General features: G+C 39.1%; 1 protein-coding gene across 1 annotated transcript in view; it reads right to left on the bottom strand.

Annotated features, from left to right (window-relative positions):
• ADAMTS5 (ADAM metallopeptidase with thrombospondin type 1 motif 5) overlaps positions 1 to 24,794 on the bottom strand; it is a 53,911-nt gene that overhangs the window by 8,662 nt on the left and 20,455 nt on the right. Inside the window, exons 3-7 of the mRNA XM_062206374.1 lie at positions 19,188 to 19,355; positions 9,642 to 9,925; positions 7,005 to 7,188; positions 6,131 to 6,306; positions 3,705 to 3,880 (exon numbers count right to left, since the gene is read on the bottom strand). Coding sequence (XP_062062358.1) covers positions 3,705 to 3,880; positions 6,131 to 6,306; positions 7,005 to 7,188; positions 9,642 to 9,925; positions 19,188 to 19,355 — 988 coding nt within the window. The remainder of the gene's footprint in view (positions 1 to 3,704; positions 3,881 to 6,130; positions 6,307 to 7,004; positions 7,189 to 9,641; positions 9,926 to 19,187; positions 19,356 to 24,794) is intronic.

Here is a 24,794-nt window from a genome sequence, read left to right as displayed (position 1 = left end):
CCATGGATTCTAAATGTTTCTTGGACTAGATGCAGGATAGAGGCTTTATTTCCATTTCTACTGAAAGTCTGGGATTTACGAGACAGAAAATTCAATGGAACAGAAGATTATATAATTGGGTAATAACATCTTACTAAACTTACCAAAAAAATGAATTTTAATATCTGAGCAGAGTTTCCTGAAGGCTTAGTTCCCGTAAGATACCACAATAAATTCCATTAGGCTTTACCATGAGTGACAAATAGATCTCCAAAGACCCACCACCTTTTCAGAGGAATGGGCCAAAGCATTAATATCTCTAATACTCATGAACCTGTGGCAAATGCCAGGGCTGAAATACTAATTAAGCATCAAAGAACTATTGCAGTTAGAAGGAATCCTCTTTTTTCAGATCTTTGCTTTATAAATCATTTCATAATAAGGCCTTCTACATATTTTTTCTTTTTGAATTAGATGATATGCAAGTAGACAGTTTGAAGCCACAGCGGCTTCAAAGAGTCAAGACTGGGATGATGGAGAAAATATCGCATCTTCTACACAAAGAATACCAAGTGGCAACGGAGAAATGTGTTTGAACATGTTCACTCCAGAGCTCATTAGTGGCAGTGTGAGGCTTATCTGCTGGACCTCTTGACTCCCAATTTGTGTTCCTTTCAGTGTGCCCCGATGCATGAGATCTTTGCTTTGCCAGACGGATTTTATAGCAGTCAAATGAAAATAAGTTCTGGTTGCATGCAGAGCTTGAGTGATAAGAAGCAAGGAAAGAAGGAAGGGGTAAGGAAAAGAAAGAAGAAAGGTAATGGGCAAGAGAACTTTCCAATTTTAATGCTGATTCTTACAGCCTGTCTCACACGGATGGAAGTCAGTAAGGGCATCAGCATTGCAGTGGGTCTTCAAAATGAGTTTCACGAGGCATCAATAAAACTGAGGCTGGTGCTCTGATTTCCTAGCGTCTTAGTAAAAGATGATTGCATTTCTTATCCCCTTTCTTTATACCCTGCATGGTAGCATTTCAATTCGAGACAGTAATTGGCTCCCTGGCTATCATAAATGAATCCCATTGCCTTCATACTATAAAGGATGGCTGGCAGGGCAGGGAAATCTTGCTTTGTTCAGGGCTATCTGCACAGGACCAAGCACCATGCCTGCCATGGAGGAATATCTTCTTCATACTGATAATGCTCTCATGGAAGCAAAACTTTAGTGGGGGTGGTAACATCTCTACCTCTCCCCACCAAAACAAATCTGTGGTTTGTATTGACTGATCAGAATTCTGAAGAAAGAGAACAGGGTAAAAAATGGAGAGCACTAGTGGGGATGGGAGAGACATCCTTCAATTTCTTTAGGGTAGTCACCATCAGTGGAAGTGACACTTAGCAGGGACCTACAGAAACCCAAGGCGGACACTGATTATTAATTAAGGAAGAGATCCAGGCAGAGGACACAGCATTCACCTGCCAGGGGCCATGTTTGAGAGGAGGCAGGCTGTCCAGTGTGGGTGAAGCAAAGTAAGTGACAAGGACATGCTGAAGACACACACAGCAGAGCAGGGGACAAATAAAATCTCTTGTACCTCTTAGGTTACAAAAAAGTCTTGGACATTGACTCTAAGCAAGATGGAAGCCACTGGAGGGCACAGGGCCTGATTAGAAATAAAGTGTTAGCTATCCTTACCTACTGACAGGGGCTTGGGGCTGGGAGATAGTGAGGAGGAGCTGCGTTGGTCCAAGTAAGAACTAACAATCACTTGGATGAAGTGTCCTGGTCACAGTGGTGAGGGCAACCAGATTCTGGATACAAAGTGGAAATAAAACTGGCAGAATTTGATGTATGGATGGGGGTGTGAGAGCAAATGAGAGGTGAATGGTAACGAAAGAACTGGGCTTATGTAAGAGGACTGAATGCCATCTACTGAGATGGGGAAAATTAAGGAAGGAGTGATTTAAGTTTAGGATCAAATCTGTGATGGGTGTAAGCTTAGCAAACTATTTAAATGTGTATTACCTTGCTTAACCTGCGTAATCAATTTTATTAACTACAGTATAATTACTATTATTTCCATTCTACCTTTGAGAAATCTCATGGTAAAGATACTACATGAGTCCTCAAGGGTCATATGACTAACAAATTACTCAATCAGAGGCTGGTTGCAAATATTCCAGCCCCAAGATCCTTGAATAGGTCATTTGTCCCACATTGCATAATCTTGGTCATTTTGCAATGCTTACATTGCACACCATTGGTTGCTATCATAGATTTCTTCCTCTTTTCATGTGACAGCAAATATGCAGGTGTTACTTGTTAGCAAACTTAGGCATAGCATTTTGAAAAGTGACTGACAATTTTGTGTAGAAAAAAAAATACATAGCACATGATATATGAGATAGTACTTTTATTTTATATTTTATTCCTAAACTGGTTACTGAATTTTTTTCTCTTTTTCTTTTTCAGTCTTTCCCCTTCCTCTCTTTCTCCTCCCTTCCTTCCTTCCTTCCCTGTCCTTCCTCTTTTCCTTTGTCTTTTTACAAAATGTCCTGTGCATCCTGTGACTTAGGTAGCAGCCTCTGCCCTGCTCTGACGTTCATCAGTTGTGCACCACCTATAAAGGCCTAAACCTGCAGAGTCTCAGTTTTCTAATTTGTAAAGCACAAGGTTGGATATAGATCATCTCTAATGTGACTTGCACTTGGAATGTTTAAAAATGCAAGTTGTAATTGAGAGATGCAGGATTTTTGACATAGATGGTCCAACACAATGAAATGAATAACTTGCATTAGCAAGTAAGATGTAATACATATTTTAACTCAGAATAATTTCTTTAGCTTTGGATTTTTAAAAAAATTAGATCAAATGTCATGACCAGTTTTTATGTTAATGACATAAAATTTCTATTATTAACATAACACATAAAGCGGTTTTTAAAAAAATAAGTCCTTATTATCAATTTGGTTTGCATATTACTCTCAAGTTACACACCACATGGTACTTACACTCACCCAGTGCCACTCAGCATGACAATGATAGTACCAAGGAAACAAACAACCCTGTATTCTATGGGATTCTGTAGAGAACTCAGCCCTTTGGCTGACAGCACAATGTTTTATGCCAGAAGCTTAAAAAATGTACATGTTTAAAGCACATATGTAGGACCATGAGAGGAAGTAGAGGATAGTCATGGCTGTGTATATTACTCTATAGAATAGCCATAAACCAGAGTAGTCCACTATAAAACAGGATTGTTGCCCACACCACTGCAATTAATTTCTCGAAGAGAAATGTTTTCTCCAGAACAACACATACTAATGAGAATCCACTTGTTAAAAAAATTAGTTAAGATATAAATCAGCCATTCTTTCATGAACTGTGTTTCAGGAATCATACATCTGCAAGATATCACTAAAACAGAATGCCACCCACTTTTTATTTTCAGTTTTTTAACTATGCAAGACTTTGACCCTCACAGCCATTGTAGTTTATCTCCTCCTGAAGGCACCACAAGTGTCCAACCAGAGCTGTATTCATCTCCTCTCATTCCTGATTCATCTCCTCTCATTCCAGTCTCATATTCATACTGTGTAACAGAATCACGTTAGACATCCTCCTATAGAGAGCTTACGATGTAATATGAACCCCCTTTTATCAATTTTGTAAGAGTCGATGAAGTTCTGCTGGAGTCATGTAAGGGCAAGAGTTCTACCAATTACCTTTTTTTATTGAAGGTTCCAATAATCTTTGTACAACTGGAGTTGTCTCCTCCACATACTCCACACTTGTCATACTGAAGCTTTGAGCCAATAATGCCATCACAGCCGGTGCGCACACACCTCCCTCGCACGCAGACGGAATTACTGTACGGCCTGCATTCAGTTCCATCTGTCACCTGAAGCATGACACACATATTAGCAGTGGGCAATAGTTAGTTCCTTTGGTAAACTAAACAATTCTATTTGTGATTTTTGAGTGAAATAGATAGGATATGGACGAATAAACAAGCAAACAACCGCAACTGCATAGTTTCCAGGGGTCTCTAACAGAAAAATCCTTGACATACTGGGAGAAAGAAGATCTGGGAGAGTCTAGGTTGCACACTTTCTCCCTTCAACTTAATTTACATACTACTTAATTCCCAGCGTGTTGGGAGATCCAAAGTACTCATCTTCCTATCTGCATACTTGTTCCCACAGCAGAAATCTTGGCTTTCTACCTTGACAGAAGCAGTCTTCTCACTTAGTATTTCTGATTATCACCTGTGTGGAGTGAATATAAGTGGGTTCAACAAGCCAAGGTCCTTCTTTGTTGTGGAAGTGTATTAGAGTAACGCATTTGAAATTCTAAACCTGACATTCAAAACCATGTCATGGTTGGAAGGCATTCCCTATTTGTAGGTTGACATGTTAGATACTGAAATAGGGGCCAATTAGTAGAAACAGGAGCGTGGAGAAGTCAGAAAAAATATTTGCTGGAAGAGACTCAACAGAGGATGAATAAAAGAATATGCATATATTATAGTTAAAAAGCCAGTTGTAAAATAGTATGTAAATGAATTGTTCATTGTTTGGGCATATGAGTATATATAAAAGTTGCAAAGTGATCTTTGCAGAACTATACAAATGTACTTCAAAAATTTGTGGAAAACTGGAATAAAAAGATAAGGTAATTTGGTACAAAACTTCTTGAAACTTCTACATAGTTTTTTATAATATGCATTTTATTGAACTTTTCCAATACACCTCATCTGCACTGACATATAAATAAGCATACGTATCTTATACTCATGAATATATGAAAACTGCTTTTCATACATGTGTGTGAGCAGGTGAGTGACTGCATATTTGCATGTAAATTAGTGAACATATTTCAACAGGTTAGCAGCTCCCCAGATGATGGTATATCCAGTTAATATTTTTATTTTTATTTCTCTGTGATAATTCAAATGAAAATATATTATTTTTAATAGAAAGATACAATATTTTAAAAGTTGCATAAGCTGAGCAGTAGCTTCTTTTTCAATACCGTGTTATAAATATATGAATACTAGTTTTAGGAGAGTTTTAAATGTAGAAACTGTTTGAAAACTAGAACAATAATATTTTAACTAATATAAATTATTGCATAATATTGAAAGCAAGAAAATAACTGAAGTATATTTAAAGACATTTTTAAAAGTATATCAAAATATCTCTTGTAAAAGACAAGGGATAACTACACACAAATTTTTGATGAACACTCCTATGAATAAATTTAAAATATTTTTGCACCTAAATAAACTTATCTTCTGGGGCTGGCACTGTGGCGTAGTGAGTAAAGCCTCTGCCTGCAATGCCAGCAACCCATATGGGTGCCGGTTTGAGTCTGGCTGTTCCAATTTTGATCCAGCTCTCTGCTATGGCCTGGGAAGGCGGTAGAAGATGGTCCAAGTCCTTGGGCCCCTGTACCCGTGTGGGGGACCCAAAGGAGGCTCCTGGCTTCAGATCGGTGCAGCCCTGGTCGTTGTGGCCAGTTGGGGAGTGAACCAGCGGATAGAAGACCCCTCTCTCTCTCTCTCTCTCTCTGCCTCTCCTTCTCTCTCTGGAAATCTGACTTTCAAATAAAATAAATAAATCTTTAAGAAAAAAGCTTATATTCTAATTCCATTTTCTGTGAACATTTTGAATCTGCCTTGTATGTGGCATATAACTAGAGGGACACTGACTTATTTTAAAAGTGGAAGATTTATTCAAAAGTCTGGGTCGAGATGATGATCTTGAAACCCATCTTCATGATGTATAAAGGGATCCTTAAGTAAATGACAGAAAAAGAGAAAGCTTTCTTGCTTTATAGTCACTTAGACAACTCTAGATATTTTCATGGCTGTTTTGAAGGTAAGGTCACATTTTACCTTCTTTGACAGTTAGTTATGCGTTTCAAAAATAGCCTTTAAAACATTTATGTATTCTGTTTATAAAACAATTTTTATTCATTGTATAAAGTTTGAAAATATAGAATTTATAGAGGTAAAAATAAAAAGCTTCCAAAATACTAACCACCCCAAAATATAGTGGCTGCTTGTGTATGGCGTCTGCAGGCTTCTTTCTACCAAATAATTTCCACAGAGGATGCCTTCTGCTGGTGGACAGTAGGGTGTACTTACCTTTGGAGAGAAGACCACGTAGTAGCCAGTGCCCTTGGCTCTGCAGGTCAGTTTGCACACATCTGCTGGCAGGACGCCTGCATATTTGGGAACCCATTCCACAAATGTTTTCACTCCTTTTGCATCAGATTGATAGCCATTTTTGGCTTCACATTGTTCATGTCGAAAAGATTTACCTAGGACCAAACACATCACAATCTTACTTTATCTGTTCTGAAATTTAGACATTTAAATAGTTAATTTTAAGGAGAAGATGCTAACATTTCAAAAAAATGTAGAGCCTCTTAATTCACCCATATTGAATTTTATGTATACATGGGCTCAAAATGATGACTATTTTCCTTTGTCACCTGAATACCTAAATTATAACTTAATCAATTTAAGAATCATTCACATATTTGTTATTGATTTGCACATTGGCAGAATTGGGCACTATAAGATTAATGCTATTTCTTCAGCCTCCTCTATTTATTACTGCTAGAATACAAACTTATAGGCCGGCGCCGTGGCTTAACAGGCTAATCCTCCACCTTGCGGCGCCGGCACACCGGGTTCTAGTTCCGGTTGGGGCGCCGGATTCTATCCCGGTTGCCCCTCTTTCAGGCCAGCTCTCTGCTATGGCCCGGGAAGGCAGTGGAGGATGGCCCAACTGCTTGGGCCCTGCACCCCATGGGAGACCAGGAGAAGCACCTGGCTCCTGGCTTTGGATCAGCACGATGCACTGGCCGCAGTGGCCGTTGGAGGGTGAACCAATGACAAAAAGGTAGACCTTTCTCTCTGTCTCTCTCTCTCACTATCCACTCTGCCTGTCAAAAAAAAAAAATACAAACTTATATGCGCACATGTTGGTTATTGACACTTGGGAGCAACATACCATTGGCTGGGCAGGGCGTGACACTGCACGATCGGTAGATGGCCCTCTTCCCTGTGCAGTAGCGGCCATTGTTTCTGGGTGCAGGATTATTGCAGTGGCGATAGGCAAACTGTACTCCTCCCCCACAAGAGCGAGAACACTGGCCCCAGGGACCCCAGGACCCCCAGTTTCCGTGACTTGATGTCTGTAATAGAAAACAGAAGACATTTTTAACTCAGATAGGAGGAAAGCTTCCAGTGTGTACCTTTGGAAGTCGCTTGCCTGCAAAGATGCATGGAAATCTCATGACAGATAGGAGCACATCTCAAAAAGTTCATGGAAAATAGAATTAAATGGTAAGTTTGCATTTTTGTGAAAGTATTGAAACCCATGCATACAGGAGATCTTCAAAAAGTTCACAAAAATGCATATTATGGAAAAACTATGTAGGGACTTCAAAATCTTTTGCACCAAAATGAATTTATCTTTTAATTCATTTTTCCCCATGATATTTTTGAAGTGCCCTCTTGTAGTTATATTTTTATAGGATTGAGCATGGCAGTGCTCTGGAATTGCAGCATGTTTCCAATTCTAACCAATTCATCTTCTCTCACACGCCTCACACCCAGCACAAGTGGATCTGAAAGCATCGTCCTAAGTATGCACTGAGCAAACTGCCAAGATTACCTCCGAGCCATTTGACATTATGCCTTCTAATAGTGTATGTCTCTGCTAATGATCTCTGGGTCATGGTATATCTGTCCATTTAGATCTTAAAAATGTTTAAAGTTATTGAATTTATTTGAAAGGCAGAAAGATGGGGTTTAGGGGAACAGGAGAGGAGAAGAGAGGACAGGAGAGGAGGGGGAGGAAAGAAGAGGGAAAAGAGAGAGATATCTCCTAGCTTTGGTTTCATTCTCAACATACCCATAATAACTAGGCCAAAGCGGAAGCCATGGCTGGGATCACAATCCAGGTTTCCCATGTGGGTGGCAAGGACCCAAGTGGACCATTACCTGTAAGCTTGAATCAGGAACAAAGCCAGAACTCCAACCTAGGCTCTCAGATAGGGGATGTGGGCTTCCCAAGTGACAACTTAACTGCTGTGCCAAGTACTTGCCCTAAGATCTTGGACCTTTAACATAATGTATGTGGAAGAAAGTTTTGCAGGATGGCTGGCATTTTTTGTGTTTGCATCTCTTTCTCTCTCACCAGCACTAAATTTTTTCAGTTCCTTTGTTGATATCACATATCCTGTTTATAATAGGCCTTCTGCTCCATACATAAATGTATTTGAGCTGGATTTGGCTCAGTAATTAGGTGTGACAGATACTTAAGGCACACACACACCACAGGGAACACCTCAGGTCTGTTCCTCTGGACACACTGCAGGATGACACTGTGGGACTCCAAACGGTGGAATATTGCAAGCTGCTGTGCCAAGGGAGTACACACAGAACTGCCCTGACAGCCAGGGCTGGGATATTGGAGAGCAGGTAAAGAGCGTATAGAAACACTCTTCCAGAAACTTGCAAGTCTCACACATGAGAGTAAACTCACATTTTGTTCAGACCACAAAGGTCTTAACACTTGTGGACCTGAAATTGGGCTGTGCGTTGGTTGGTAGACTTGTTTCCCTGAGGTAGCCATAAGTTACCCTAGCTCCTCCAATTATGTTAACTTGCTATCAGAGGGACAAATTGATCATTTTGGAGCTAATTATGTATGAAGACCGTCAGCTCTTCTATTATTTAGCGGAGTGTTAAGTATTCTGGGGTGGGTATTTGGCTCAGCAGTTAAGACTTCTTTTGGGGGATGGGCATCCCATGCCAGAATGCTTGCATTTGAATTTGAGTTCTAGCTCCACTTTCAATCCAGCTTCTTGCTCATGATCATCCTGGGAGGCAGCAGATGATGGCTCAAGTGCTTGGGTCCCTGGCCCCACGTCGAGAATGGAGACCTGGATTGAGTTCCTGTCTCATGGATTCACCCTGGCCCAGTGCTGGCTGTTGCAAGAATTTGTTAATCAGCAGATGTGAGATTCTCATATTTATTCTCTCTCTCTTTCTCTCTCCCTCTCCCTCTCTCTCTCACTTCTTTGCTTTTCAAATAAATAAATTTTAAAAATTAAACAAATGTATTCTGATAACTTTAGCAAGAGAAATTCAAAAGCAAGATTTCACAAAAACAGTTTTAAGGGCCATATTTGAGGTCTCAATTAGACAGAATTCAGGTTATAGTAGTTATTTGTAAAAGAGTATAAGCTGTGTAGAAATCCCTGTTATTTGCATTTTCTCCAATATTTGATTACTCAGAATGGTGACTGTGGGGCAAAGTGAAGTTGTAAATGGATCTATAAGGGGAATATATTTTAATTAAGACATATAAGGCTACTTCATAAGACATCATGGAAACTAGAACTAAAAGATAAATGTATTTTGGTGCAAAAGGTTTTGAAATCTATGCAAACAAGAAGTCTTCAAAGAGTTTATGGAAAATGCACATTATGAAAAGGATATGTATGATTTCAAAAAAAGTTTTTGCACCAACATAAGATTATCATTGTATTGTATTTCATGAAGCTAATGACAGTGCCTATGCATGCCCCAGGAATGCTCACTTCCCAACTTGGATCTGGGTGACAAGAAAATCACTTACTGAGTAATATTTCTTCTTGGTCTTGTCCACACACTTGCCCTGCAAGCAGATCCTGCCTTTCCCACAGGGTGTGCCCTCCACGGCAGGCAGCTTCTTGGTGAGGCACACCATCTGGCCCTGGCGCACCACCGCACACCACAGGCGGGCACACACGTCCATGCCGGGACACACGGTGTACTCAGGCCCAAATGTCAAGTTGCATTGCTGAGTGGCATCGTAGGTTTGTCCTGGGAGTTCTTCGGGGCCCAGGATCTGCTTTCGTGGTACGTCTAGCAAACAGTTTCCTACAACAACAAAGATTGATCTCTGCTCGGGGTTTAGATTTTAAGCCAATGAAATCATGAATCTAAAAATGAAATGATTCAGCTGGTATTGATGTATGATGCATCCACACACCTGCAGTATCAGGTTCTGGAGAAGGGACCCCTCAGGAGGTGAGGCTTCGTGCCTCCTTGCTCCAGAACCTTCCTTTACCCATGGGTGATAGATATCTCTACCAGCTCTGTAGTGGTGGAGGTGGGACCAGCAGTGGCATGAATAAATAAAATGAATTTGTAATGATTACTTGTGAAAATAGACAGTATGCTGGGCACTAAAAGAAATTTTGAATGGACCTAGAGGAAATCAGATAGTGAGCTTAATAATAACAATAGGGAAATTGCTGTATAACTTTCAGAAATAGAATTTATCCTTGACACTCTATACCTTAATCTCCAGTTCCAACCTACTTCTTTCCTGTGTGCCTGTCACAAGCTTCCTTTTCACTGATTTCACAAACAGTAACCGAGGTGCTACACCACTCATTTCTGCACTCACTCAAAAAGCATTTGTTTGGCATTTACAATGTTCTAGAAAACCACATTAGATAACACTTAAGTAATACAAAAATATGACTAGGCTCTACCTCTTAAGATCTTCCAATAAAGAGAATCATATAGTCTAAGTAAATAATTTCTTCCAGACCAATAAAAGTGACAATAGAAAGTTGTTAATATGCACAGAATGAAGGAACAATGAGAGAAGAAAAGCAACAGTTTTTGACTATTTAGGAACAGAACAGTCTTCATATTCTTTTTTTCCCATTGTGTCTGTTAGTTAATGCAATTGGCATTTGTTGAGTGTGGTAATGCATCTACTAAAACCACAGTGGTGTCTCACTATATCACAGATGGGAGTGTGAGGGCAAACAGGAGTAGTCCACAGAACCTTAGATAGGGACAATGAAAATTCAGAAGCTGAAATGTGCATCCTCTCCCCAAAAAGAATCCTTACCCAGTGAGTTGCTACCAGAAATTTTTCTCTTATCATATACACATGTATAAATACTACAAGTCAGCTTCTATATTTTTTTTAAATTTGATTTTAGGATTTATATGCAGGCTATAACAGCAATAAGAATAATGACAAATATTTGTTGTATTTCTGCACTATTCTTAGTTCTTTTCAGGTATTTGTTTATTTAATCCTCATGAGATCCCTGTGAAGCAGGTTCATTTATTATATTTATTTTACAGATAAGGAAACTGAGGAACATAAAAGATCAATTACCCAAGGCCATACAGCTGTTAGGATTTTGTAGTCAGAGGCTGTTTTCCTCATTGCAGACCATATTGCTTCTAGTTAGCATGTGGATAGTTGTCTTATATTGCTGAAGGGTAGGCTTGGGTAAGGATTCCTTAAATGGGAACTTTTGTGCCTAATGGTAGAAACATCTGGTCTAAAGTCTAATCCTGATGCAACCCTAGATGGCTGAGTGTTCTTGGCCAAGTTAGTTAATCTTTCCCTAATTTATTTTCAAGACCTCTGAAATGTTTCCCTTCTCATTATGATTCTACAAAGGTAAAATCAGCTAACAAAGAAATTAAGAAGACCAAAAAGTATGAGACAATGATAATTGGTTCTATTCTCAAAATATTTATCAAACTTTTAAGTGTTTCAATTATTTTACAGAAAAAAGTAACATTCAAATCCTTAATTCCACTGAAAATAGAATATTCAGCACATTTTAACTATACTGTAAATGTTTTTATAACTATATTCAAGTTTCTTCAAAGTGAATACCTTAAAATTTGTTGATCTAGGATGGATGCATTATATGAAAATGAATAAAAAGCAAAGTTCCCATTTAACTTCTGAGCCAAAGCATTTGAAGAGGTAAAACTTCTTAACATAAGCCAGCAAAAGCATTAGAAATAAGCTTCCAGCCAAAGAGAACTTGGGGAGAAAAACACCAAGCTAAAAGAAAAACATCAACATCAAGTCAATAGGAAAGAATGATAGTAAAACCTCCGTTGGTTTTGTTTACAGGACAGAGTAAGATAAGGCACTCCGGGGACAACTTATCTTCATTGCTACATATAAAGGAGCACCATGGTGTGTAAATCAAGCAGTGCTTAGCAGACTGCTGACTTAGAAGATTGTCAACAAACCGCTGAGTCAGCAAGAATGCTTTCCAATTATTCAAAAGTGCTGCTTTAAGAATTTTTTGAAAAATTTTACTGAAAAGCACTGACCTTAAGAACTGGGTAACTAAATATTAGCTGGCAAGTCTTTATCATGTGAGGGTGCATGTGACCTGGGTCTACTTCATTTATCTTCAGCCAAAGTAACCCACGACCTCACTAAAGGCACACAGCTACACACAGCCGCCATACCTCACCGGTTACTGCTGATGAATGAGAAGAGATGGGTAACACAAACAATCTGAAATCAGCTTACAACAGGGAGGCTTCAAGATGTAGAATCCCTTTACAAAGCTTAATCCAGAAATATACCTTTTTTAAAAAAATAAATACACAATGGTTTTGCTATGAAAAATAAGATGTTACCAGTTCCATATTTTTCCCCTTAGAGGGCAGGATTTTCTTGCTTAAAATAAAGTGATTTATTTCAGAATTGCCATCAGTTTGTTATCCTACTGTTCTCAGTAGAAGAATGTGTTGCTGCATCAATTTCTCTTTACCCTGAAACATACAGTCTATCCATTTCAATTTCCGTTGAATTATGTCCATTTACACAGACATCTCTAGCAAATGGCAGGCTCCGACTCGTGCCAGGGAACAGCAGCGTGAACAAATCAATATCAGCCTGATTCTGTCTCACAGTGCAAAATACTGAAAATCTAAGTAATAGTGGAATGGATATGCATGCTCCATTTTTAAACATGTGTACAGTTTGAGGGAGGAGTGACAGAGGAAACTGATCAACCTTTTGGCATCTTTTATATTGATCTGTAAAGGGACCCAAACTACAGCTTACTTTTCTTTGCTTGCTATGCACTTACTCTCAACCACATCTTCATAGCTACCTCACACGTATTCTAGTTTATCCTGGTCTGAAATTCTACCTGGCCTTCTCTGCCAACATTTTGTCTGGTCTGTTCCACAAATCGCTAAGTTTCCTCTTTCTCCCTTTCTTTCATTGGCTTTACCATTTTGTATATGTAATAGGACAGTGTATTTTTTTAAAAGGTAGAATAGTACATCTTTGTTTTTACCATCCATGTTAAGCAAAGTGTTTAAAATAAAGTAAAATGCTTAAAAGGAAATGTGGTGATTTGAGATGAACAAAGAATCTGGCAGTCTTTCCACGGCCCCTGAAGTTTACCAGTGGTGATGGAAAGTATACCAGGTCTCCAGGAAATAGAACGGAAAATTCTCTCTCTCTTTTTTTCATTCTTACCTCCATCACTAATTGTCTTTTTAATTCATGATTAATGGAAATTATTGGTTAAGGATTAATGAATGGAAATTAATGGATTATGGTTACTATCCTTAATCCTTTCATTTTTCTTTCTTATTCATAGCACTGTAGTTATTTCAGTCTACTCCTCCTTGTCCATACACAAGAAATACACTTAAGCATTGGCCCAAATATCCATGGCCTTAGAGAAATCAATGAATGCTCCTTACTAAACTTAATCAAAGCAGCATAACAACATCTGATCTCCCCTTTTGCTTCCTATCTCCATGTCCCTGCCTTTGTACCCCTTCTTTTAGGTCTTTTTTTTTTTTTTTGGGACAGGCAGAGTGGACAGTGAGAGAGAGAGACAGAGAGAAAGGTCTTCCTTTTGCCATTGGATCACCCCCTAAGTGGCTGCTACTGTGAGCGGGTTGCGGCCGGTCCGAAGCCAGGAGCCAGGTACTTCCTCCTGCTCTCCCATGCGTGTGCAGGGCCCAAGGACTTGGGCCATCCTCCACTGCACTCCCGGGCCACAGCAGAGAGTTGGACTGGAAGAGGAGCAACTGGGACAGAATCCGGCACCCTGACTGGGACTAGAACCTGGGTGCTGGAGCCACAGGTGGAGGATTAGCCAAGTGAGCCGTGGCGCCGGCCTCTTGGGTCTTTACTTGAATTTCTACTGTTAAGAGAGATACTGGTGCATTTGCCTACTCTTTGATGAGTCATTTTGGGCCCAGTGATAGATAAGTAAATAAGGACACTGGCAAAGGAACAGACAATTTTTGACCAAAAATAATTGAAGGGGTCTGATTGTGAAGCTCTTAGGTGCATGATGTACACTGTTGAGCAGATGTAATGACAAGGAAATTAGACTAAAAATTTTCCATGATATAAGATGAAGCAAAGGTTTTGAAAAACACAGTCGACCAGAATCTTAAAATATGTGTCTCATTTGCACACTCTCTTAATATTTTTATTATAAAAACTAAGATACAGCTATAAAAGACTTTGAATTTTATAATTCCATCTAAGAGACTAGTTGTTTAGCACTTGGTGCTAGTGTTGCAGTCTACAGGTAAGAAAGGATTCAGGATGAGGCCGGTGCCGTGGCTCACCGGGTTAATCCTCCGCCTGCGGCCCTGGCATCCCATATGGGCACCGGGTTCTAGTCCTGGTTGCTCCTCTTCCAATCCTGCTCTCTGCTGTGGCCCGGGAGGGCAGAGGAGGATGGCCCAAGTGCTTGGGCCCTGCACCCACATGGGAGACCAGGAAGAAGCACCTGGCTCCTGGTTTTGGATCGGCACAGCGCCGGCCATAGCGGCCATTTGGGGAGTGAACCAATGGAAGGAAGACCTTTCTGTCTGTCTCTCTCACTGTCTATAACTCTACCTGTCAAATAATAATAATAATAAAACCCAAAACATTTAAAAAAGAGAGAGAGAAAGGATTCAGGTAACTGTGTTTTCCAACAGCATTTCATATCAAAGACCTGTGTTCAATAAATGGTTATAAGATAAGCTCTTTCAAAATGCTACATATTAACTTTTCAAAACTGTCTATTGATTCTCTCCAGCAGCTGAGGTTGCAGGTGCTCTCATGCTGTGTCTACGCAGATGGTGGCCTTAGTCATCACCGAACGTTGTGGACGTGGCTACAGCAGACACAGCTATCTGTTCTCTTCTCAAGGTTATTAAATGTTTGAGAAAGGAAATGCAACAATCTGCTTTCCCTGCACAGTTTATCCACCATTGCTTACCTTTGTTTTCAAGGATCACACTCCCAGCCAAGTTGCCTAGAGCTAACTTGTATAAACTGTCTCCAAGGATCTTGGCCAGGGTAGCAGGGTCGGAGTGGGGAATCTTCCAAGACATCGCTTTTCTTTTTTGGAATCAGAAATCTGCCTATACAGTTACTTTCGAGGGTGCACTCTGACTTTTCAGCCATACCTAACTGATGCACAGTTCTTGTTGGAACCAAATCAAGAAACACTCAGTATTAATGAGTTTAAATTTGGCAGTGGTCGAGTGCTACAAAAGTCCAGCTACTTATGGCTAATAATTTTAAAAATAAATCAAATGCTCTGAATTTAATTTTGCTCTAGGACCTCAGGTCTCCAACATTTCTGGAGGTGGGGAATATGGAGTGGGGATATGATATTACATATAAGTGGAATGTCAAGATAATGTACTTTTAAGACAGTATCCATTTTAAAACAGCAGTTACTTTGTTGCTTTTATAAAGAGGTAGCTTTAGGGATCATGTACACATACTAGGGTTTTCTACCTTGTGGAAAACCATGCTACTGCAAGATGTTATTATATTATAAGAGTGTTTTTTTATTTTTATTTTTTGCTTCTCCCTTATGGTCAATTGATACCACTTCTTGAGCTCAGTTCACCCGTCTAAAATATTCTCCAATCCTATGACTACTTTGTTAGTGTGGGCAGGTATTGTGGTGCCTTGGGTTAAGTTGCAGCTTGCTACACTGCTTCACCTATCAGAGCATGAATTCTAATCCTGGTTACTCTGCTTCTGATCCAGCTCCCTGCTAATTCACCTGGGAAGGCATTACAGGATGAGCAAAGTACTTGGGTTCCTGCAGCCCACATGGGAGGCACAGAAAGACTCCTGGCTCCTAGTTTCAGCCTTACCCAGCCCTGGCTGTAGCAGTCATTTGGAGAGTGAACCAGTAGATGGAAGATTCCTTCTCTGACTTTGTCTCTCTCTGTCTCTTTTTATCTCTCCCTCTCACACACATATGCACATATACTAGCTCTCTTTCTCTCCTTCTCTTTCTGTCTGCCCCTCCCTCTCTGTCACTCTGCCTTTCACATAAATAAATCTTTAAAAGATCATTAGTGAGAGCAATGTTTAATTTGTGTTTCATTATTTTGACATTACTTTTGTCACTACAGACTGCCGATAAAATAAAATAATGTTTTTTGGTTAAAACAAAAGACGGACTAATCAAGTCAACATATTCAAAAGTGAGAAAGCCTAGAGTTTAATCATGAAAATTCTCTATCTAAAGAATTTGGTAACTGAATTTGTTTATTCAATATACTCAGATTTTTTTTTTAAATCAGGCAAATGTATACGACCTATTTACACTTAAAGTATGTCCTCAGTTATTTTCTGTGCTCAGTGCTTTGGAATAGAATCCAAAATGTAACAGATAAGTATATTTGTTGTAAAATTTTTAAAAAATCAGAGTAGAGACATCTTTAAACATAGACACATTTTTCAAAAATTAAGACAATGGTGAAAGGATATTTACTGCACAGAAAGTAAAATCATAAATTCCACAACCATAGAATCATTTCAAAATTATTTCAATGAGGAACAAAATTGTGCACAGCATTGTAATTAGTTGACCTAATATTTGCACAGCAAAAAAAAATTGTACCATTTAACAGTAAGTATTTGCTGTTTTAGCAACTAAGTCCATTCAATTAGTGATTCAAGGTTTAACTCAAGCTTTTGGAATGTGTAATGTGTGATTTTGAAATTAAATATTAATGCTATTTCATTTTCATAAAACTGAGAAAAAGAAAATGAAACAGTAGGGTAATATTAACAGTGGAGAATTAAGATTCTACTCAAGAGGATCTTTGTTAAATATTGGTTTGATCAATATAGTTAGGAAAATAATCAAGTAAAGATTAATTTCAAGACTTTAGCATCCTTCAATTATATGGACCTAAACATAAAGTTACAATTTTATTACTGATAAAAGAAAAGCCTATCATAGTGAGTCTCAATATTGATTTTAAGTTTCTACAGTACTAGGATGTTATTTTCACTCGCAAAGAACACATTTTTTATTGAGAAAAACTTTAAAACAGTTTGGACCTTGATTGCTTTTAGGAACAGAAATGTTTTAAAAGTTTTATTTATTCATATCTGAAAGATAAAATATGCGTTTGTGTGTGTGTGTGTATGTTTGTGAGAGAGCTTATCTGTTATTTCACTCCCCAAACGCCTGTAACAGTGGGAGCTGGCTCAGATTAAAGAGAGGAGCTGGTATCTGCAATCAGGTTTCCACATTTCCACAGGGGTGGCAGGGATCCACCCATTTGAACCATCACTGCTGCCTCTCAGGGTCTACATTAGCAGGAAACTGGAATCAGGAGCACAGCCAGGACTTGGCACTCTGATATGGGATGCAGGTGACCCAAGCAGCACCTTAGCTGTTAAGCCAAACTCCTACCCTGGGAAAAGGAAATTTAAATAGTAGAAAGCAGCTAATGTATTGCCAGTTCACCATTAAAGCAGTCAAAATGAGTTAATGACAGATTTTGGCTACACAATATTGAAGAACTAGGTATCTGAATTTTTTGTATGAAACAAATTGAATTGATAAATCTGTTTTGATGCATAATCAAAGTTTACGATGACCAATGCATGAACAAATTATGAAAATATTAATGCATAAACTTTGTAGAACTGGGAAAAAAGTTACCACCGAATATCTTAATATAGCTTAATATTAAACTATATTAATACCTTAATATAGTTTAAACTATACATCATGGAATAATTTTATGGGAAATTATTATGATCAAGAATTTCTTTGGGGGGCCAGCATTGTGGTAGAGTGGGTAAAGCCAACACATGCAATGCTAGCATCCCATAGGGGTACCAGTTCCAGCCCTGCTGTTCCACTTCTGATCAAGCTTCCTGCTAATGCACCTGGGAAAGCAGAGGAGGATGGTCCAAGTGCTTGGGTCCCTGCCACTCATGTGAGAGACCCAGAAGAAATTCCTGGTCCCTGGATTCAGACCATCCCAGCTCCAGCACTTGTGGCCATTTGGAGGGTGAACCAGCAGATAAAAGATCTCTCTCTCTCTCTCTCTTTCTCTCTTTATTGTAACTCTGCCTTTCAAATAAACAAATGAATTAAAAAAATTCTTTTATATTCAATGTAATGACTAGTTTTAGAAACAGATCAATTTCAGGGGAGCAAAGAAGAAATACAAATATGCCTATATTTGTAAGACTGAAAACTCAATCAGTGTGGTTTCTGAAGGTCTCTTCCAGCTCTTATGTGTCTATGCTCCTGGGTTTCCAGTCTTTTAAGGTAATAAAGGATGCTAGGAAATCTGCAACAATTTGTTGTAAAGATTATTATGGTATCAGGATATGCTATTTCTAGAAACTGTGACTTCTTTATTTGTATATAATTTATTGCATTATACTTAGTTTCATAATAAAGTATACTCTTCTCCTGAACTGTTATCTAAAGAATAAAGCCAAAGATTTTCTTTTGAACTGCTTAATGTGTTTTCTCACCATTCAGATCACTTTTTCATTTCCATTCTGCTGTTTTTACTCCACTTTCAGGAGAATCTGCTGCCTGGATGAAATAAAATTCTTTCAGTCAATGCAAACGTGGAGAACTTCCCTCCTTTGCTTTCTGTTGCCATGAAGAGAATTCGGTGGAACTGTCACCTACCCCTTAACCACACCCCTATAATAAGCATGTAACAAATAATTCTGAGAGTCATCTTAATAGCAGGGAAACCAACATGTCTGCCAAAGTTCTCACAGGAAGCTGGTGGTGAAAGAAGGAATAAGAGCCAGGCTTTCAGAGCACCAGTGAGGCATTCTGTGTGGTCTCCCACACTGTTTCTCTTTTGAACTTTGCAATTCCAAAGCAAAAATACCATAGCTGCAATGCCACCAAGGACGCTGGCATTACGTGCCAAGAGATGATCAGCTCCCTTGCTCCTTTCCCTCAGAGTGTCTCAACATCCATTGTCTAACAGGGCTGGATAATATTGTGTAGAGGCTACAATGAAGAAAAACTCCGAAGAATCCTCAGTGTTTTGTTTCTGGGACTATGCGGTCCTGAATGATACATACCATGGCCATCATCCAGGAACTCCGTGATGGTGGCTGAGGTGCACTTGGACCAGGGCTTGGAGGCATCGATACTGGTGAGGATAGATGACATTAAGCGCTTGTCTTCTGTGGAGCCAAAGTTCTCTTCACAGAATTTGGAATCGTCATGAGAGAGGCCGAGGAGATGTCCTGCAGAGAGAACAGAGAATGTGAAAATAATAGGTGATTTTGCATTTCTGTTTTTCCACACAATTGCACTAGCACATGATTTTTTTTTCCCCAGGTGGTGGATGAGTTCATTTTTACTACCTTCTCACCTATACGCTGGATCCCCAGGGAAATAAAAGCTGCATGTTATTAGTGAAATAGTTACTTTTGGTGAACATTGAGATGAAGATTTGAAAAACTCAACTCAGGAGAGGATGATTGCTCTCTTCATCTGGTCCACATATGCTGTGTGACATGTAGAGACCAGGCCTTATTTAGAATCTAGAATCTGTGAGACAACTGTGCATTATGTCATAGCCCTCACCGCATATTATTTTGATTGTCTAATTTTCTGTTTTCTCGGATCAACAATAAGCCCCACGAGATCAAAGTGCTTCTCCCCCCATTCTCTGCTGCGACTTCAGTATTTAACTTAATGCCATGCAAGTTGCAAACACTTACTAGAGGTTTTTTGAATGCCGATGATTTCTGTTTCCTTTGTCAAGGAAAATACATGGCTAGCTATGTGAGATGTGAGGATAAAAGAAAGAGAAGCGAAAGTAGAGACTTTCTGGTCCCATGAAAGTGTAAACATGTTATTCCTCTTCACTCCTTTTAGTTATTTCGTGACTTATGACTGTTTACTAGTCTCCCAAATAAATTGCTTATTTTGAAAATATGCGTATCATGGAGTCAGTGTTGGTGCTGGGAGAGAAACAAACATTGTTAGTGAAGTGATTGTTCAAACAGCACTCAGCCAGGTGGTATTTAGGCTTAAGCTTCCCAACCATGTTCTTGGCAACCCCAGCCTACGCCATTTCTAACATATCAAGCTAGATATTATTTCACAGAGTGGATAATTGTTATTTTATAATCCAATAAATTGCTTTTCATTACATAGTATTAACTTCCACTAATCTTAGGATAAAATTACATTCTCCAATATATCTATAATGCTGCTAAAAATACAGAAATTTGAACAGTTTGTAGAAACTCTAAAAAGTAGTCAAAAATCACTCTACGAGTGCCTTTTTGGTAAAGGTTTCTAGAATAGAATATAAACCACTTATAAGGATGTGGAAAGTAGTATTGCCAATTGATTACTACATTCTCCTTGGGTTCCTGATGCCAAATGCGAGCTCTCTGGCCATGCTGTCAGGAGTTCAATGCACACGAATGAAATCCAACAGAGATGAAATCTTTCACGTTGCATTCCCACTACTTTTGGCCAACTCGTTAAATCACTGACACCTCATAACAAAATTGTTCACTGAGCAGCTGACTGCTGTTGTGGCTGCAATTAAGTGACTAGGGCCCAGTGACCTTCCAAGTCTCCACATTCTTAGCTACGTTTTTTTTTTTTTTTTTCAGATATTTACTTCAACAGGATTTACTATGCTAGCAAATTTTCTCTGGGAAAATCTCCCAAATCTACTCACCTTTTGTTGATTCAGTCGCACAAATGTGCACCATACTCTAGAAAGTATGTCTCAAACAACATGTAAAAGAAGATTAGCAGGAGCTCATCCAATTTTGACTGGTGTGTTCAGAGAAGTCACAGATCCCAGAAAAACACAGAATCTTTCACTCATGTCCTTTTAAAAACTACTTACAGTTACTCAGGACATTCAACACTTGTTGTGAGTGCCCTCTAAGCTTCCAGAACGTCTCAAGGTAGAAACTTTATCAGCTAGCACTGTGGGATTGGTGTGGCAATTTCACACTGGAGTTTTTTTTCCCCTCTCTGGCATAGAAAAGAGAGAAAGTGGCCCCAAATGACCTTTGTAACACAATATTTATTTGAACCTAGGTTTCATACTTTTTTAACAAAACATTTGAGTTTTGCATTCTATTTCATAAGATAGTCCTATTGATTTAATGGAGTAATAGTCTTTTCTTCCAAATCTATATAAGTTAAACTTTCCATATGCATTTTTATTATTGCATCAAGGGATTTTCACTTCATTTGGAGGGGAATGATTTTGGATTTCTGATTTAAAATGCAGGCCATATGGCAAATACCAAGTATACTTTCAGGGGCCTGGGAGAATATCTCATTTTTTTTTCCTTTCTACAGTGAGACAAGTCATATAATTTTAAAGATTTCAATTATGTAAGCAAGGCAGTTTACTTTTAAAATATTTTGTCATAATTTTATGAATCTTTTGGCCTGCTCTTGGGCATAATATTGTGAGTTTTATGCTTCTGAATTTACTAATTTGTCCATGTAAGTGAATCGCTACGACAGATACATACAAGAATTCTGCCAGACAAGCTTGCCATTCTGAGCATGGACAAGTCATAGCTCCACCTCAGCCAAAACTAGAGAGGGATATGAATTTTGTTGGCTCCCCAAGCCAGGCAGATAAGGGCTGATTGCAGCTCATCTGGGAGAGACTGACATTTTAAGGGTGAAAAAAACATCTTGTCCTTCATGGAGAAAGGCTGTGCGATGGCTGCGAGAGACATGGGCAATTTGGAGAACACTGAAGCGCCCCCAGACGCAGGAAGCCTGTTCCTGAGTGGCTGGAATCAGGGCACAGAGAGAAAGCCCATGTGACTTCCCCTCAGGAGCTGGACGGCAACTGAAAGGGAAGATCAGCGTGGGGGATGCTTGGATGCTCTTCAGGGAAGACGTGACCCACATACTGAGAGCTGTGCACAGCAGAGTGGTGGATTCCAATGGGGGCCCCCCAAACAGTTTTGCTAAGGCTTCTGATGTCAGTCGGAAATTTGCCCACAGTATTCTGCCTGGAAATGACAAGGTACATACAAAAGCACCAGCTCTTTTAAAGGAGACAACGCACTATGACACTAAAAGCTCACTAACAGAGCAAATCTGGAATCTAATGAATTTAACACCAAGTCGCAACAATCACGTATGTTGAGGAGGGGTTGTGAAGGGAAATGGGAAATTATACAGAAGACCAAGGACAGTCTCTGGCTTTGGCGACATCTGCCTTTCCAGGGAATTTGTTCATTTAACACCCACAGAGATACTGAAAATGAACGGTGTGGTTTGCAGATTAAGGATTTCTGTGACAAGCAGCTTCCAGTGGCATTCCCAGCAGACAGGATTAGACAATCATGGCCTAAGAATAAAAGAGTTGGTGAAGAATATGAAGAAGTGGTACAGAAAGTGATTACAATGCCTAAAGCAGGTTGTTGTTTTCATCAAATTGTGTGTTCTGATTTTTTTTTTTTTTTTTTTTTTTTTTTACATCCATACAGGACAACAGAGTGAATTGAAGGATGAAGTCTTGAAGGAGGCAGGGAAATGGAATTCAGAAACCCAGGAAGGAAGACAATCCCTGGAACAAGTGTTTGGTGCAGTAGTTAAGATGCTGCTATGGACACCTGCATTGCATATCAGAGTGCCTGGGTTCGAGTCCCGGCTCTGCTGCTGACTCCTGTTTCCTGTTACTATGCACCTCGGGAGGCAGCGATGATGGCTCAAGTAATTGGATCTCTGCCCTTCAAATGAGAGATCCAGACTGAGTCCCAGGCTCCTGACTTCAGCCTGATCAGTTCTTGGTTGTTGAGAACATGTGGTGAGTGAAGCAGTAGAAAGGAGATCTCCCTATCCGTCTCTGCCTCTCTCTTGCCTTTCAAATGCATAAATAAATTTTAAAAAAGAAAACAATTCTTCCCTTGGGAAGATGGAGAAATATTTCTTTTTTCAGAGTCAGAGCATAGGAAGAAAAGAGTGGTGAAGATTCTCAAGAATAAAAGAAGAGATTTGGGACAGCTCAAGCAAGCTCCCTCTGCAAAACAGGCTGAGCAGATTTCTAGTGAGAGGGAACCACAGGGATGGACTGTAAGGGGTCTGGTGGGGGTGGGAGTGGGGTTGAAGTCATTTACAGTCAGGGTCTAAAGCTGAGTTCCCAAAGTCTTGCTTTAGAAGAAGCAGTGTTTACAACCATTTGTAATCAAGAGACATGCAAAATATGGAAAAGCAGTTTGCTTGAGCAATTCTGTTCACAATACTCTCTTTCTTAGTGAATCCTTAATTCTTGATGATATAATTGGAAACTTCTCACCTAAAATCCTGAGGCAATGAGAACCAGTCATTGACAGAATCTGAATTTATGTACTCTAAAAAGAGGAGAGAGAGGGACAGAAGCCAGAGTGAAATTTCAAGAATAATATAACTGTCTGAGCCAGGAGTGTTTTCCCAAGGAATGCACTCCTCAGGACTGTATTCATTCGCTAACTATAATCATTAGTAAAAGTCAAATTGTAAATTGTAGGTGCTTTTGTAGAAAATGTTGGTATATTCTTAACAGATATTAAGTGATGTCATAAATACAACTGTCCTGTTAATGAGTACCCTTTTCACAAAGTAACACTGGATGGAGTTTGTCTGAACAACACTAACCAAATGAATTTAATGGTAAATTATGTCTCAGCAATGTCTATACACTCAAGAGTCTGAGTGATAATGTTAACACAGAAATGGGGCACAGTTACCTGATAATGCTTCTAGTGTGATAATTTTCTTTAAAATTGACATATAGATGCTATTTTCTTTAAAATTTTATCTTTGATATTCCCAATATGGATTAAAAGAATGTGTGGCCTCCTTAAATTTACAAGTGAATCTAATATTAGAAAGAAAATCTGTGATACAATAGACATATTTCCTCCACAGGGAAGTGTTGGTTCAGCTTCTAATTCAACTTAGGTATTACTGTACTCTTCGGTATGACTTAGAACATTAACTTTAGGAAGGAAATCGCTTGTTTTTCTAAACTTTGGTGTGCAAGTTAAACAGAATTTCACAGTCTTGTCTCCTGATTCCAAAGTGACCAATGGTCAAGGGGACACAGTACCACATTCTAAAAAATGTTACAAGAAGCTCTGTAATGTGTTTACTTGGGAAAGCACTGCATGGATGAAGCATCTGTTTCTTAATGAAGTCATGTTTTTATTTTACCTAATTTTCCAGCTGGGATTATGGAGGTGGAAGACAGTCTTGCCAGGGTTGAGAAGTGAGTCAACAGCTTACATGGGATCAGAATCTAGGATCACTGAAGAGAAGAGTCATGAACTCCAGTAATTGGGCTGTACATGTCTACTCAAGCATCTATTCCTTATGGAGAAGTGATAAACTCCCCTTACAAAACAATAAATATGAATGGTAAATGTGGTACCAATTATGTCATTTGGAAGGAAGAAACATTTTTTTTTTTCTTTCACTTCATTCACTAGCAGGGTCAATATGCTTTTGAGTCAATTCAGGGTTATATCCTTCAAACTGAATATTATCTGAAAAGCAATTAAAGGCCATGAAAGAAATCTTGGGCTCTGGAGCTAAATGAGTTGGGTTTAAATTTTACCCTAGGAGTGTATTAATTGCTAACCTTAGGTTTAGAAAATTCTTGATGTGCTGGTTTCTTCTTCTCTTGGTTGATCTATAAA

This window comes from Lepus europaeus, chromosome 2 (genome assembly GCF_033115175.1).
Source record: "Lepus europaeus isolate LE1 chromosome 2, mLepTim1.pri, whole genome shotgun sequence".
Classification (NCBI taxonomy): domain Eukaryota; kingdom Metazoa; phylum Chordata; class Mammalia; order Lagomorpha; family Leporidae; genus Lepus; species Lepus europaeus.
Note: the sequence above shows the minus strand (reverse complement) of the source record. Positions and strands in the feature narration are given on the sequence as shown.